This window comes from Notothenia rossii, assembly GCF_949606895.1.
Source record: "Notothenia rossii genome assembly, chromosome: 4".
Taxonomy (NCBI): domain Eukaryota; kingdom Metazoa; phylum Chordata; class Actinopteri; order Perciformes; family Nototheniidae; genus Notothenia; species Notothenia rossii.
Window position 1 is genome coordinate 57,144,126 of NC_136902.1, and position 16,028 is coordinate 57,160,153.

The window sequence follows — 16,028 nt, forward strand, 5'->3', positions numbered from 1 at the left end:
TGTAGCAGATACGACCGTTATCGTCCTCGTGTGGCTGCAGCCTTAACCTAGTTTCAGTTGAAATTTATGAATTTGGTAGTCTCGAGTACTGTGTCAAACACTGAACATGTAGAGGAATTAGTGAAGTGGTGGATCATTTTTTCTTGAAATCGCCATGTTTAACTAAAATCAACCTCTGGAAGATGTAAAAACTCTGAGGCTGGTTTTTCTCTGGTGGATTATGTCAATTGAATGTTTATTTGTGAGTTGACGAGAGCTTTAACGATCTAGTTATTTTTGGAGTTTGCACAACATTTACCCACAAAAAAATACATGTCTACGTCCAGTTCTGTGCAGTTTAATTGGAGGTTATAAAAAGACAGAGGTTGATGAAGAAACCTAAAAACGGACAGGTAGTAGTAGAATTAGCACTAAAACAATAAATCAGTCAGGTCAATACCTACATCAATTTTTAAATAATAAACATGAATCATTTTTTTCATCCTCCCCTTTTTTTACTACATCTATACCAATCAGAAAAAGGAGGGCGTTGAAATAAAGTTTTTGATTAGACAATTACTTACTTGAAGCCAATATTTGGTATAGGAAGTATTTTAAGTGTAAGGTGGAAATAACTAACTCATTTACTAACCTCAAGCACAATTTTAACAGTAGAATCCATCTTTTGAGGATAATATTGCTGCAAAAACAATAAAAAACGGTCAGCATTTTAGCTATGCACCTCAGGACCTTCATTGGAAATTAAATGCAAACACAGGTCTCAAAATAGACTTACTATATGTCTCTAAGCATTTATACTTATTTTGGGTAGGTTCCCCTGACGATGGTCCTTTGCGAAAAAAATAGATCAAAAGAGTGAGCTTTATTTTGTATTCATCGTTTTTGTCTTCCTTCTTCTGAAACCACATTTTCAATAGCATGGTCTCACTAGTTTAAACCTTTTCACAATGCTTTGACTTCAAACTTTTTATGCCTGATTTAGTAATTTTCTCTCGTCCACCTCCGGGGGCTTTGCCACTGTGGAGTTGTTTGACTACCTCAGTGACCTCCCCCCGGGAGATTGGTGTTGATCCCCCGTCATACTGCAGCTCTGCCTCTAACATAGAGGGCGGAGTTGTCGGGTTCAGGAGTTCCTCAAAGTATACCTTCCAACGCCCTAACACTCCATCAGTTGAGGTCAACAGCGTCCCATCCTTACTGTACACAGCTTGGATAGTTCCCTGCTTCCCCCTCCTGAGGTGTCGGACAGTTTTCCAGAACAACTTTGGTGTCGCCCGAAAGTCTGTTTCCATGGCTTCTCCGAACTTCTCCCACGCCCGCTGCTTTGCCTCGGCCACGGCTGAGGCGGCTGCCCTTCGGGCCTATCGGTACCTTGCAGCTGCCTCGGGAGTCCCCCCTGAAGGCCTCCTTCTTCAGTCGGACGGCTTCCCTGACCACTGGTGTCCACCAGGACGTTCGAGGGTTACCGCCCCTTGAGGCACCTAAGACCTTGAGACCACAGCTCCCCACCGCGGCTTCGGCAATAGAGGCTTTGAACACCGCCCACTCTGGTTCAATGTCCCCAGCCTCCACAGGGATGCCCTAAAAGCTCCGCCGGAGGTGTGAGTTGAAGGCGATCAGTTGACAACTCCGCCCCTCTCTTTACCCGAGTGTCCAAAACATACGGCCTCAGGTCCGATAACGAAATTGATCATGGACCTTCTGCCTAGGGTGCTCCAGTACCATGTACACTTATGAGCATCCTTATGTTCGAACATGGTGTTTGTTATGGCCAATCCATGACTAGCACAGAAGTCCAGTAACAAACCACCACTCTGGTTCAGATCAGGGGGGCCGTTCCTCCCAATCACTCCCCTCCAAGTGGGAGTTAATAGTTTTTAAGTTAGCTATTTAAATTCTATAAACTAAATACTTTCTAGTATCAACATATGAATAGGCTCTAATGAATATGCCCTTTAACAAAATCTCAGAAGATTAATGTGTTTCTAGGAGAATGGATATAAAATACTTTAATTCCCACGTCCCATTAGTGTGAATGATGTTTACAACATTCCACTATAGTTCTTCAAATCTTTAATCCCCTTAAACTTATTATTTCAGCCAATACTTTGGGACTCCATAACTTCAACTTATTTTCAGCTACAGAAACCATTCAAATATTAAACTATTCAGCCTTTTCAGGAATCGATGGGAAACGTTCACATTTTTAAAAATATTTTATACTTTTTAAACTCTTTTTTTAACATTGAAGTCAATGGGAGATGCCTTCAAATCATCTTTTCCTACACCTTGCGCCAAATGCTACTCCTTTCACATACTTTCAGCTAGACACTTCATTCCAACTTTCAAATGATCACAAGACCTTCAGCTATTCAAAATTTACTTTTTGAGATATTGAACTTAGTTTGGAGCTTGGTAGAGAGGCCTTTTTAAGATTTTAACATTAGAGTGGATGGAGCAGCTCGTTAAGTCTAGAGTGCTTGGATCTCAAAACAGAGTGCAGCAGTGCTTGAAATTCGCCCCCAAAAATGTTTTAAACTTGCCATAATTCCAAGACCCTACACTCCTTAGACCTATTTTTTCATGAAAAACGTAGGAAAACCTCTCCGAGGTTGGAAAATAAAAAAAAATTAAGAAAGGATATTAAACAAAATGCCTGTTGAGGGCATGAAGAGACAAAAAGTCCAACTTGCTCCCAATTGATTCCCATGTTAAAAACATCCACATCTTTCTTCAGAACAGAGAGAAGTACACTTTAGACAAACTGGTCTCATCTCCACCTTTTACGCACAAAACCCAAAAAAACAACATATATCAGTTCATTGGTGTTACCTGATGCTCACGGTCCGGTAATTTTTTGATAGGAGCCATAGTTTTTGAACAGGTGGCAAAATTGTCAGATATAATCCTCAATACATTCTTAATGGAACTCAGTGCTGCAGTTGGTAAATCGTCATAACTCGTCACCATGGTAACTTTTGATCTCTGGGTTTACATACACTAGGGATGTGCATCTCCATCACTGAGGCCGATGCGATGCGCATCTCGATACATTGCCACGATACGATACATTAATGATACATTTGAAACACAAGGCGATGTGATACGATACGATTCACCCCTGTTGCGATACAGTTCGATACGATTTGATTCGACATTATGCGATTCGGGGCGATATGATACGATTCAACACGATGCAAAATAATGATACTTCAATATGGTACGACTAGGGCTGTAACAATACACTAATCTCACGATACGATACGATACACGATATTCAGCTCACGATACGATATATATCTCGATATTCAGCCAACAATACGATTCGATATAATTCGATACACTTACATCATTTTCTGAAAGATTTTAAAGGGACAGTGTGATTTTTGTGACATCTTGTGAGTGTTCCATTGACTTGGATTTAATTAATTCAACTGAAAACTGAAAGCATCAATTATACAATATATGGCTCTGACTAGACGGAGAGTCTACAGCTTGCAAATGCTGGACAAAATGAATCAAAAGATGTGGTGAGAACATTTGTTTCATTTATTGAAACGCAAACAGTGCAAACTGTAGCTTACAAGCCTTTGAAACGTAAGCACATAAAGTGCAGTATCACAATGGACAATTAATAGGTGCAGCAGGTGGCCTGTTCTGAACAGATTCTTTTACAGCATTTTTAGCTTAACACAGAATATGAGGTAGCCAATCATTCAAGTCACTAAGAACAACATTTAATGTAAAATGTACCTGCCAATAATTGAAGTAACTAAGAACAACATTTAATGTAAAATGTACCTGCCAATAATTCAAGTCACTAAGAACAACATTTAATGTAAAATGTACCTGCCAATAATTCAAGTAACCAAGAACAACATTTAATGTAAAATGTACCTGCCAATAATTCAAGTCACTAAGAACAACATTTAACCTCTTAAGGCTTAGTGGCCACATGCGTGGACAGCACTTTTTTAGCTCTTATGTCCACAATGGTGTACACTGCTGAATTGGGGTCTTATAGCCACATATGTGGACACTTATACTGCCATCTGGTGGTGTCAGAAGAGTATAACATACAATGGTAAAAATTCAAGATGGCGGCAAATACGAGGGATGATTCAAGTGGCCACTCCAGACACAAACATCGATCAGGTAAGAAGTCCTGCCTTATTTCATGGCTTATTCTTATTTAGATATTTATATAAGCGTTGGATATTTGTCATGACAAGCAAATTTGGAAAAAAAAGTGTAAAAATAAGAACGTAACATGTCGCTAAACATGAAGTACACGTTTGTGTACTTATGGACTGAAGCTCGTCGAAACAGCTAATATACTAGTAAACATGCACACATGTAAAATGAGAAAACAAGTATATCTGGTGCAGCTAATAGGCTGTACATTGTCTAAATGTAATACATAACAATTCAATCACTAAATACATATATACATACATAAATTAGTTGGATTAAAACGTTGTACAGTACCATTGAAATCCATTGTTTTTATTTCCAGAGCGTTTTTCTTTACACCAAGCTATGCAGCTACTTGGCTTGATTGATGAAGACAACTCAGATTTAGACCTATCTGACAATGATGATCCCATCCTGGATACAAATTACCAACCATCACCACAGGAGGAAAGCAGCAGTGAGGATGAGGGTGACAGTAGTGACAATGAGGACCCCATTCCTGAGCCCACAGAGCACAGCAGAGGACATAAACGTCGCCATGGTGCAGATAATGGTTAGTCAAGACCCAGTAGATTTGTGTTTATGTTATGTAGTTAGGGCCTCAGGGCTACGTGAAGGATTGGAGGCAGAATGCTTATTTACATTGACAGGGACAGAGATTACAGGGACAGGTTCATCCCACACTCCCAGACGTCGATGTCGAACTGTACCGATTGAGACTGATCGTGCAGAAGATGACTCTGAGGAGCCAACACCAGGACCAAGCCAAACCAAAAAAAATAAAAAGGGAGAGTCCAAACAAGGTGATTGTTATTATTTTAGCATGCCTTGAGGGTAAATCTTCAAATTTCATGTAAACGTCCACACAGATTCAAGTTTTTTTGCTTACATAGATAAAATGTAACTTACTGCAATAAATACTATACATACTAAATACTATTTTATTCTGATTCTGGTTGTGCAGGACGTGGAATACGCTGGAAGGCTACTCCATTGACGCCAAACCTTGCGGAGTATCAGCATCAGGACGAAAGCGATCTGGACAGACATGGCTGGACCCCACTAGAGTATTTTGACCAGTACATCGATAGAGATCTGATGACACTGATTTCAGAATGTTCTAATGCCATGTCACTGTCTAGGAGTGGGGACCCACTCAACATGTCAGTCGATGAGGTCTACCACTTTTTTGGTGCCTGTATTTTAATGTCCTGCATCCGATACCCAACCATTAGGATGTATTGGTCCAAAGCCTTTAAAATCACTGCCATCACTGACAGATTTACGCGTGCCAGATTCTTCAAACTGAGGGGAGCAATAAAAGTGGTAATTTATGATGATGTGCCTGAAGATCTGAAGATGTCTGACAAATTCTGGAAAGTGGGGCCTTTTCTGGAGCGGATTCTGCGAGGCTGCAAGTCTCTGAATCGACCTGATTGCACATCTATTGATGAGCAAATGATACCCTTCACGGGAGCCTGTCCGTACAGACAATATCTGCCAATGAAGCCCAACCCAGTTGGCATTAAGAACTTTGTGTGTGCTACAGCAGATGGCATTGTGCTTGACTTTGAGCTCTATCAAGGTACACAATCACTGATCGAGAAGGTCGAAGAACCCGAGGGCCTGGGCTTGGGAAGCTTAGTCATCGAGCGTCTTTGTCAAACCCTGAAACGCGGCACAAAAGTGTATTGTGACCGGTTCTTCACCACCATCAAAGGTGCGCAACAAATGATGGAGAAGGAGCTGTACATAACTGGTACAATAATGAAGAACCGACTCGCTGGAGCGAACGACAAGTTACCCAGTGACAAAGCCATGAAAAGCGCAGGAAGAGGTACCTCATCAGAAGTGTCCGCTGAAGATGGAAAACTGTGTGTAGTGAAGTGGTATGACAACAAGCCAGTATTGCTGATGTCTGTTGTTCATGGTACACAGCCTGAGGACACCTGCCAGCGCTGGGACAAGAGGTTGAAACAATATGTCACTGTTTCGCGACCAAGCATTGTCCGTGAGTACAATACCAAGATGGGTGGAGTTGACTTGATCGATAGAATGATCAGTTACTATCGCATGAGCACCCGTACTAAGAAGTGGACAATGCGGCGTGGTCATGCACTTCACGGATCTGGCTTTAGCCAACAGCTGGCTACTCTACCGCAAAGACCATGCAATATGTGCTGGACCAAAGACAAAACCCATCCAGTTCCTTGAGTTCCGTATGGAAGTGGCAAAGATCCTCTTGGCCCAGCATCACGGTGCAGATGCTGACCTATCGGAACAATCAGAGGAAGAAGATGCACAACAAGGGGTAAAACGTCATGTGACAGAGGTGCCCCATGTCTCGGTCCGCAGGAGGGCTAATGCCCACCTCCCAGAGATGATGGGCCTGAAGAATGCCATGCGCTGCAGACAACCAGGCTGCACTGGAAGAACCCGAGTGCGCTGTGTGACCTGCAAAGTGTTCTTGTGCATGCAAACCGAACGCAATTGTTACTTAGCCTTTCACACATATGTGATGGCAGTGTGATGGCAGAGATTCTGTGAAGGTCATCAGGTGACCCCTGGGCCTCCGTAAGCAGGCCGGGTCCTTCTGTCCTCAATGTTCCCACCCTTTCACATATCCTATTTTTTACATTACGAATGCAACATTTCACATGAGCCATACTGTGACTGTCAAAAAGGGGCAACATTTATTTTTTATTTTTTCACTATGACGTTCCGTCATTTGTTGTACGTACCGTGTACGTAACGTGACAATTTAAAAAATGATTTGAATGTTTTATATTTTGTTACAGGCATACAATGTCATCCTGCAATTACTGTTTGCACTGTTGCAGCTTTTCAAATGATCCATGCATTAGTTTTAACTGTCCAAAGGGGCAAAAGTGCAATGTTTCCATGTTGTTTTTACTCTGATATTCAAAACATGTTCAAAAATATGTGTGTATGTGTTATTAATACATGCAAAAGCAGTCAGGAAAAACACTGCTGTGTTCAAGGTGGAAATAAAGAGTTTTTCATTCTATTACTCAATGGTGACTTAATTGGGTTTTATGGAAATTCGGACCAAGAATCCACATATGTGGACATCATTTTTCTCTAAAAGTACATCATATCAAAAGATGATTCTTAGTTTTTATTCTAATTAGGGTCCAATAAGCCCAAATAGCAAAGAGAAATAAAAAATGCATGTAAAAAAACAGCTTGGGCCTTAATGTAAAATGTACCTGCCAATAATTCAAGTCACTAAGAACAACGTTTAATGTAAAATGTACCTGCCAATAATTCAAGTCACTAAGAACAACGTTTAATGTAAAATGTACCTGCCAATAATTCAAGTCCACTCCAAAGGAGTAACATTTAAGCCAAAAACACTAAACAGGCTCCTCTCTACATAACTGCATCTACATTCTACTCAGATTTTTGTTCAGGAATATAATCTGATCAACGTGGTCTTGGAGAAGTGCACTTCTCTGAGCAGTGACGATATCTCCGGCGGTAGAGAAGACCCTCTCCGAGGAGACACTAGTGCCAGGGAAGCATAGGTACCTTTTAGCAAGGTGTGACAAGAGTGGATACTCATACTGGTGCTCCTTCCACCAGACCACTGGATCTTCTTTCACTTCCAAGAGATCTGCCTCCTTGTAGCGGGTCATCTGCTCCTTGGCCTGCTTCTCTTGGGTTTTTGTCTTGGGTTGTGCTCCACCACCGTATCGTTCACCACCAAGAAGGGCAGCCAATGGACAAGACGGCTTTGGATTCCTGGGTGGAGGATGCTGACCTTCAAATAAATAAACAATAAAAACAAAAACACATTATTTATAGTTAATCACATTCCATAATTCCTACTCAGAGGTTCAGACAACACAGTGTGCTTCACTGGATAACAATGGGTGATACTGACCTTGACTGCTCTCTCCTTCCTTGAATCGCACACCATCATCTACATTCTCTTCTTCGGATGCCATCCCTTCATCAGCGCTACCATCAAATGTTCCTGTGCCCTCTTCGACCACACTCCAAAGTGACAACTAAATGAAATAGGTCAACATGAAATGAAATTCATGAGCTTCCACTGTAATAAATCTTTTAATTAGTGTATTTAAAATCTATGCCTTTAAAACTGTTAACATGATAGTATTTATGCTTTTTAAACAATTTAATATTTATGCATTTTAAACAGTTAACGTTGTAGGATTTGCCTTTTAAACTTTGAACAATGTATTATTTAGGCCTATGCTTACTCTCACCAGGAGATGTCACATAGGATACAAGGCCAACCGTTAAACCTAGCAGTACCATTATTGCCTTACCTCTGAGTCTGATGGCATTGGCTGAGCCTGAGCCTCTGCAATCAGTCCATCATAAAATTCCTGTCTTTGGTTCTCAGTCAGGAAGGGAAGACTTTTGAATCTTGGATCCATTGCTGAACATGCATGGAGAGTTGCCTTGAGGTCGATGTACCTCTTCTGAAGATCTCCAGACATGGCAGCCTTCATCTCTTTTATGACAGCAGATTCACCTTCGATGGGTTTCAGTCCATTGATCGGTGTGTTGTGGAGGGGTGCGATGACTGACAGCGTTGGGGTCTTCTCCTTGGACATGTACTGTGTAGCCTCCTTGATGGGCTTCAGCGTGCTGACTACTTCTTCAGCTGTTGTCACGTCTGACTCAGTCAGTGTGCACAGATCCTTCTCGGTCTTCCTCACCTCACTCGAGAGCAGGGCTGCACAGATGGCCGGTTGTTGCTCAAGGAATCTTTCCAGCATGTCGTGTGCACTGTTCCACCTGTAGTTAAATAAAAGTAAGAAACTTTATTTACAGATTTATTTAAATGTATTTATTAATGACAAAATTAATTAGTAATAAAAACAAAATAAACAATTGAAAAGTAACTACGCACAAACCTTGTAACCACGTCCGTCATCAGCTTGTGCTCTGGTAGTTGCAGAAGCCTCTGTTTCTCTTTCAGCATGTGGTTGGCTGTGGTGCTTCGTCTGAAGAAGTTCACAATGCGTCTCACTCTTCCCAACAGGCGTGCGACTGCTGTGATTTTGAGGGCACGTTGTGCAGTCAGATTTAGGGTGTGTGCGTAGCATTTGACGTGAAGTGTGAACGCTGCCTCCTCAGCGTCTAATGTCATATTTGAAGCGTTGTCAGTGACAATTACTGGATCCTTTTCTGTGATTTCCCACTCAGCAAGGGCCTTTCTTAGATGTTCTGCCAGGTTGTGTCCGGTGTGGCTCTCGGGCATGTCCCTGGTTTGTAATACCTATGTAACAAGCTCCCATTCCTCGTTAATAAAGTGGGCCGTGATGGTGACATATGCTTCAGTTGTTCGCGAGGTCCACCCGTCGCACGTCAGGGCAACTCTCTCTGCTTTGCCCAGGGAGGCTTTGACGTGTGCCTTTGTCTGAGCATGCAGCCTGGGAACGCAAACCTTGGTGAGGTGTTGGCGGGTTGGAACAGGATAGCGGGGCTCCATCGCGTTCACCATGCGCCGAAAGCCTATGTTTTCCACCACGGAATAAGGTCTTAAATCCTGACAAATAAAGTAGGCAATGGACTCTGTAATCTTCTGCGACCTTGGAGAAGTAGATGGGAACTTGTGGGAACAACCGCCATCGCTGTCCAGCACGGTTTGTTTTGGGTCACGCCGCGGCCACAGCTTCTTGAGTTCCCCATTTAGCATTACCTTTTCCGGGTGGTGACGTTGTGTAGGTGGGTTCGTAGGTTAGTGGTATTTCCAGAGTATTTCACGTTTGTGTGACACAGCTTGCAAACCGCCATAGTTTTATCTAAATTGTCGCTTTCCTTCTTCTTTTTAAAGCCAAAGTGCTCCCACACATCTGCTTTTAAGCACGAAGGTGCTGGGTTAATTTTTGCCGTCATTCTCCTGAACCGCTTCGCACTCACTGCGAGAAGAAGACACCGGCGTCTGTGTATCTAGAAATGCTTTACAGCGACACTAGCGGCTCGGCTGGCTGACGTAATCGCTCTTCATGCAAAGCGAACGGGGGGGGGGGATGGGCAACGAGCAGAGTGCCAGGCGGAATACGGGGGATTTGAATGGGACTTAATGTATCGATATCCGCGCTGAAATATCGATACTTTCTCGGGAAACAAAATATCGATATATATCGCAAGATCGATTAAATTGCACAGCCCTAGGTACGACAGAGGATTTTTGTTTTATTCCTTATATGCAGCAAATCATAAATTAACAAAAAAGTGCTTTACATATTTGGTTCTCTCTACTAGTACTGCGCATCCCATCATGCTGTTTATTTTTTACCTTTTTCACCTTAAAAAACTCTCAGTACAATTGTATAACACCTCACAGTTAAACAATTTAAGGATGCATTGCCCATGATTAACAATGTGCAAATAACAACTACCATAGTGCAATGCCCATACAACTACCAGCCTGATGTGCTTAACACTCATAGGCCAACTCACCAGTGAGCAGAAAGCAGTGGTTTCTATATGAACAATAAAGAATACAAATAACCTTTCACAAACAGCTCTATCATAACTGCTTACAGTAAGGAAGACATCTAAACTATTATTGGCAGTCACAGGCTGCTGTAAACTAAACACCACTCTCTCTGACAGAACACCTCACTGAGTGATTTAACTCATATGTCTAACTTTCAGGTTTCTCTTTTCAGCCGCAGACCCCATGTCGCCTCTTTATGTGCGCCGCTAAGTTCCTCGTACTACTTGTGTACTTTAAAGCGGCAGGGCATCGTTAACAATTTGCGAGCGATTTTTCAAGTTGACCGTATTTCTTGAACAATCCGGAGTGTTGCCAAACGTTTGATTTGTAGGTATTTTTCGGTGCGCTGTGTTTTTCTTTCTCCTCGACTTCCGTGTGTGTTGATAAAAGACTCTCGGCCTCCGTAGTGGCGAAGCAAATATCAAAGATCGTCTCTACTGAGCGTTGACAAGATGAGGGGATTTTATATGAATGAATCGTTTTTTTACCGATGCAAAGACGCTACGCCAGGGGTCGCCAACACGTCGATCGCGAGCTACCAGTAGCTCGGGGAGGTTTTCCAAGTAGCTCACCAGAGGGCGCTAAAGTGCAGTTGACATGTTGAGACATATTTATTTATGTAGTATATTTTGAGAGTAAGAAAGATAGAGAAAAAGAGATGCAGTCATGACAACTGAGGAAGGTCCATCAAAGAAGAAATCTAAAATATACTACTTTCATGACGAGTGGGAACATGAATTTTTATTTACGAGCATCAAAGACAAGTGTGTGTGTTTTTAATTTGTGGCTCGAGTGTTGCGGTGGGGAAGAAGGGAAATGTGGAGCGGCACTTCACAAAACTTCACGAAAACTTTTCAAAGGAGTATCCCGCCAGCAGTTGCCTTCGCGTTGAGAAGGTACAACAATTAAAAGCTACGCTACAAAGGCAATAGTCACTGTTCACGAAGCCTGCCAAGAAAGCTAGCCTAGCTACAGAAGCATCGTTCCGAGTCGCTCATTATTTGGCAAAGAACAAAAAAGCTTTCACTGATGGCGGGGTTCTTAAGGGAGCGATGTCTGTTATGGCAGAGACTTTGTTCAGAGACCACAAGAGCAAGTCGGAGATAATGTCTGCCATTGACGATGTGCAACTGGGGCCCAACACTGTGGCGAGGAGAGTGTCGGCGGTGTCAGTGGATGCCATGAGACAGTTGGAGCGGGACATGGTCAGGTGCAAGTGGTTCTCCATACAGTGCGACGAGTCGGTGGATGCGAGCGACACAGCTCAGTTGTCTGTATTTATCCGGATGGTTTTTGAGGATTTTACGGCGAAAGAGGAATTTCTGACACTGCTTCCACTCAAAATAACAAGAGGTGTGGACGTGTATAATTCTATTAAGAATTATTTCATAAATAAAGGCGTGCAAATGGAGAAACTTGTATCCATAACAACTGATGGAGCCCCGGCTATGAGAGGTCGCCACAACGGTTTTATCGCAAATTGTAAGTCAGATCCATATTTCCCACGTTTCTTGAGTTACCATTGCATCATTCACCAAGAAGCACTTTGTGCCAAAGTTATGGACTTCAATCACGTCATGAAACCTGTGATAAAAATAATAAAATCTATCCTAGCGAAGGCAAAACAACACAGGAGCTTCAAAGTTTTTCTTGAGGAACTGTCAGCTGAATATGGAGATTACGTTCTCCATGCTGAGTTGAGGTGGTTGAGTAGAGGGATAATCCTACAGCGCTTCCTCTCCTTGCTGAATGAGGTAAAGCTCTTCATGGAAGAGAGAGGGGAGGACATCTCCATCTTATCTGATGCTGGTTGGGTACTTGACCTGGTCTTTTTGACTGATCTGACAGGAAAATTAAACCAGCTTAACCTCCAGCTACAAGGCAATGGCAAAACAGTATGTGACATGATTAGTGCTGTAAAGGCCTTTAAAGCAAATCTGTGTCTATATCTCCAACAAGTAAAGGGAAAGAAATTGCATAATTTCCCCTCTGTTCAAAAAGTACTGCAGGAGCATAAAGCTGCTGCTGGCTTTCTTGACTTATCAAAGTACTGTGACTGCTTAACTAAGCTTGGGCAGGAATTTGAGGACAGATTTCTTGACTTTAACCAGCTTGAGCCCTGTGCACGTTTCCTTGCTAACCCATTCAACATCGTGGATGTTACTGACATGTCTGAGCAACTGGCCAGCCTTTTCAGTCTCAGTGCTTCAGAGTTGGAGCTGGAGATAATCAATCTCCAGAATGACATTCGGCTGAAAGCACATCAGATGGACGAAGATTTCTGGAAGCTATTGGACCCAGATAAATTCAAAAACATTCAAACTGCTGCACTGAAACTGTCCTACTTATTTGGGTCAACATGTCGTTGTGAATCAGTATTCTCTGATATGAACTTTATCAAATCCAAATTCAGGACAAGACTTACTGATGAACACATCAATGCCTCAATCAGAGTGAATTTGTCAGGATACACTCCCCAGTACAGTGCTCTGGTGGATGCTATGCAGTGCCAGGTGTCACATTAGCTGAGTCAGGAGAAAGACAACAATAGGCGCGTTCACAGCAAGTACTTTTCCCACAAAGGTTCCTGAGAACTACGATTTAGTTGCGTTCACACCAAAAAGTCCCAGGAACTAAATTAGTTCTAGAGAACCTTTTTTACCCCCTTTTCAGTCCCGGCTAGAGAGCAGGTACTTTTGTGGGAGAAAAAGGTTCATGTGTCTGATTTGGCTGGGCGGAATGCAAACCACGCCCCGTCAAACTCCCAAAAACGTTTGTGAAGCCGCCATTTCATTATCCTCGCATTGCATTATTAGCATTAGCATTAGCCCAGCGCAGAAACGCAGAGAAACTAACTTATGACAACACAAAATGAAACATGGGAGCGGTGGAGATGAGGAGGTGTCGGCGTTCTGGCCGTTTACTCGGAAGGCTTCAGTAGAAGCTGCTGGGAGTCCCATCAGCTTCTACTGAAGCCAGTCCCCAACTCCGGGGACTTCCGGCCGGGGATTTTGGGCGGCAGTATACGCCGTGAAGTTGTTTGCGGCCTGCCAGTAAACCCAAAGCAGAAGAAGAAGAATTGACGTTAGCGGCTTCATTTGCCTAATCCACCCCCAGGAACTAATTTCCGGTGTGAACGCGATCTGTACTTAGTTCATGAGAACTAAAGAGTTCTCAGGAACCTTTGTGGGAAAAGTACTTGGTGTGAACGCGCCTAATGAAGTGACAGACTGAATGTTTGAAGACATATGTTTGCTTGATGAAAGTTGAGAAAAGCAAAAACCATATTCCCCTTTTACATGTGAAACTAATTTGTGAAATTCTTGAAATAATTTAAACTATAGAGCTAGAACTGTTATTATTACAATTAGGAACTCTGCACTCTTATCTGTGAAACTGTTTACTGTAGTTATTGATGTTAAAGCAGAACTCAGTATTGCATGGTGATTATTTGTCTTTTTTTCTCTTCAAGAGAAAGTCAAGTTTATTCATGTTAATGTTAATGTTTCTGCTCTTCAGTCACAAATGTGATATGTGCACTGAAATCTATATAAAATAACGTGAGTAGCTCTTGGCCACTTTCTTTTTCCCAAAGTAGCTCGTTTGGAAAAAGGTTGGAGACCCCTGCGCTACGCAATCGATGCATCGCGAGTTCAACCCAAACTGTAGCCGATACGCACTCTTTCAACCGGTGCACTCGCATCTTGAACGTTTATGCCGGTGCACCGATGCGAATCGGTGAATCTTAACATCTCTAACACACACAGGTGTTTGTAAACATTCATTCACTACTACTTACATTTAATATCTTTATTTAACTCCTTCAGCCTAATTTCAGCTGCAGGAACCATTCAAATATCAAACTATTCAGCCTTTTCAGCACATAATGGGAAACTTTCAAATGTTTTAAAATATGTTATGCTTTTAAAAATATTCAGCTTTTTAAAGTTTTTTCTAACATGGAAGCCATTGCAATGCATTTGAGCTGTAACAATGAACACATACACACACTCTCTCACACACACAGACACAGACACACACACTCTCTCACATACACACACACCCCCCCCACACACACCCCCCCCCCCCCCCCCCCACACACACACACACACACACACACACACACACACACACACACACACACACACACTCACTCTCTCTCTAAAGGCCCTGACACACCAAGCAGTCACCAGAGAACTCGCCGACGCTTTTCTCCTGTGTCTTGGCCATGTGTCGCACTGGAACACACCGCAAAGACTTCAGCCGAGCACGTACGAACTGCTCATGCATGAGTGGCAATGACTCTCCTTACCAGCAGGCGGTGGTAGTGTGTATTCGTCATTCAAAACAGGCAACAACCGGAAGACATTGAAGAAAAACAGACTACGGGATATAAACAAAACAACAAATAGCGTGTGCGTTCCATTTTCACTCTCGTCCATCGAAAACATGTTTCGTGAGGTACTGGAGCTATCAGCCATTGGAGGGTTGCTTGTGGAAGACATTCTCAAGCAAACGTTCTTCTTCTCATGCACTGATTCGCTAGCTGAACAGCCAATCAGAGTGATATCTTTTTCCGACTGCCTGTGGCCGACGCACGGCCGATTCAACATGTTGAACCGGCCATGCGTCGGCCGTGCGTCAGCCATGAAAGGCCAAATAAGGCGTGTCACGGCCGACTAACGAAAACAGCCGATTTCGGCCTGGTGTGACACACACACACACACACACACACACACACACACACACACACAAAGCTATGGGTGGTTTGTCAGGACTTTTTCCTCGTACCAGTTCAAACACTGACTTATGGGGACCCACCTTTCCCTTTGCCGTAGAGAGACAGCAGAGTGCTTGAACTGATCATAAAAAATTCAGCTACATTTCTGGCTATTTAGAATTCAGTTTTGGTAAAAGAGTGTAGAGATCTGTAGACCTGAAATTCTACAGAACTGTGAGGACGGGGGTGGGAGTGGGCTTTTCCTGACAAAATTATGACTTATGAGAACCCCTCTGGTTTAGCTGGACATTACCCATACACACCCATACACAAAGCAAGTCCCTGAGTTATGAGGACCACAATGGTATATCTGGACAATATACACACACACAGAATTGTAGAAAACCTGTACTCATGAGGACAATAATGGTTTCACTGGACATTATCCTCAAACATGTGTTGCACAATATTTTGTTTCTGAAAAAGTAGCCCAATTCTTCCATTTATTTTAAATGTTGAACAGAAAAAAGGATTTAACTTAGGAGAGCAATGGTACAAAGAGCAGATCACTTTCTCATGTTCACAGACCTCAGTGTTCAGAGACCTGAACAT

General features: G+C 42.6%; 1 protein-coding gene across 2 annotated transcripts; it reads left to right on the forward strand.

Annotated features, from left to right (window-relative positions):
• Positions 1–2,005: 2,005 nt before the first annotated feature.
• Positions 2,006–7,225, forward strand: LOC307035555 (piggyBac transposable element-derived protein 3-like). Of its 2 annotated transcripts, none has more exons than XM_079675045.1 (4): positions 2,006–4,155; positions 4,517–4,747; positions 4,845–4,997; positions 5,159–7,225. In XM_079675045.1, the coding sequence occupies exons 1-4, from the start codon at positions 4,098–4,100 to the stop codon at positions 6,406–6,408; spliced, it is 1,692 nt and encodes a 563-aa protein (XP_079531171.1). In that variant the 5' UTR covers positions 2,006–4,097; the 3' UTR covers positions 6,409–7,225. The 2 variants fall into 2 exon arrangements, with proteins under 2 accessions (XP_079531171.1, XP_079531172.1); XM_079675046.1 differs by having other exon boundaries at positions 4,851–4,997.
• The last annotated feature ends 8,803 nt before the right edge of the window (positions 7,226–16,028 follow it).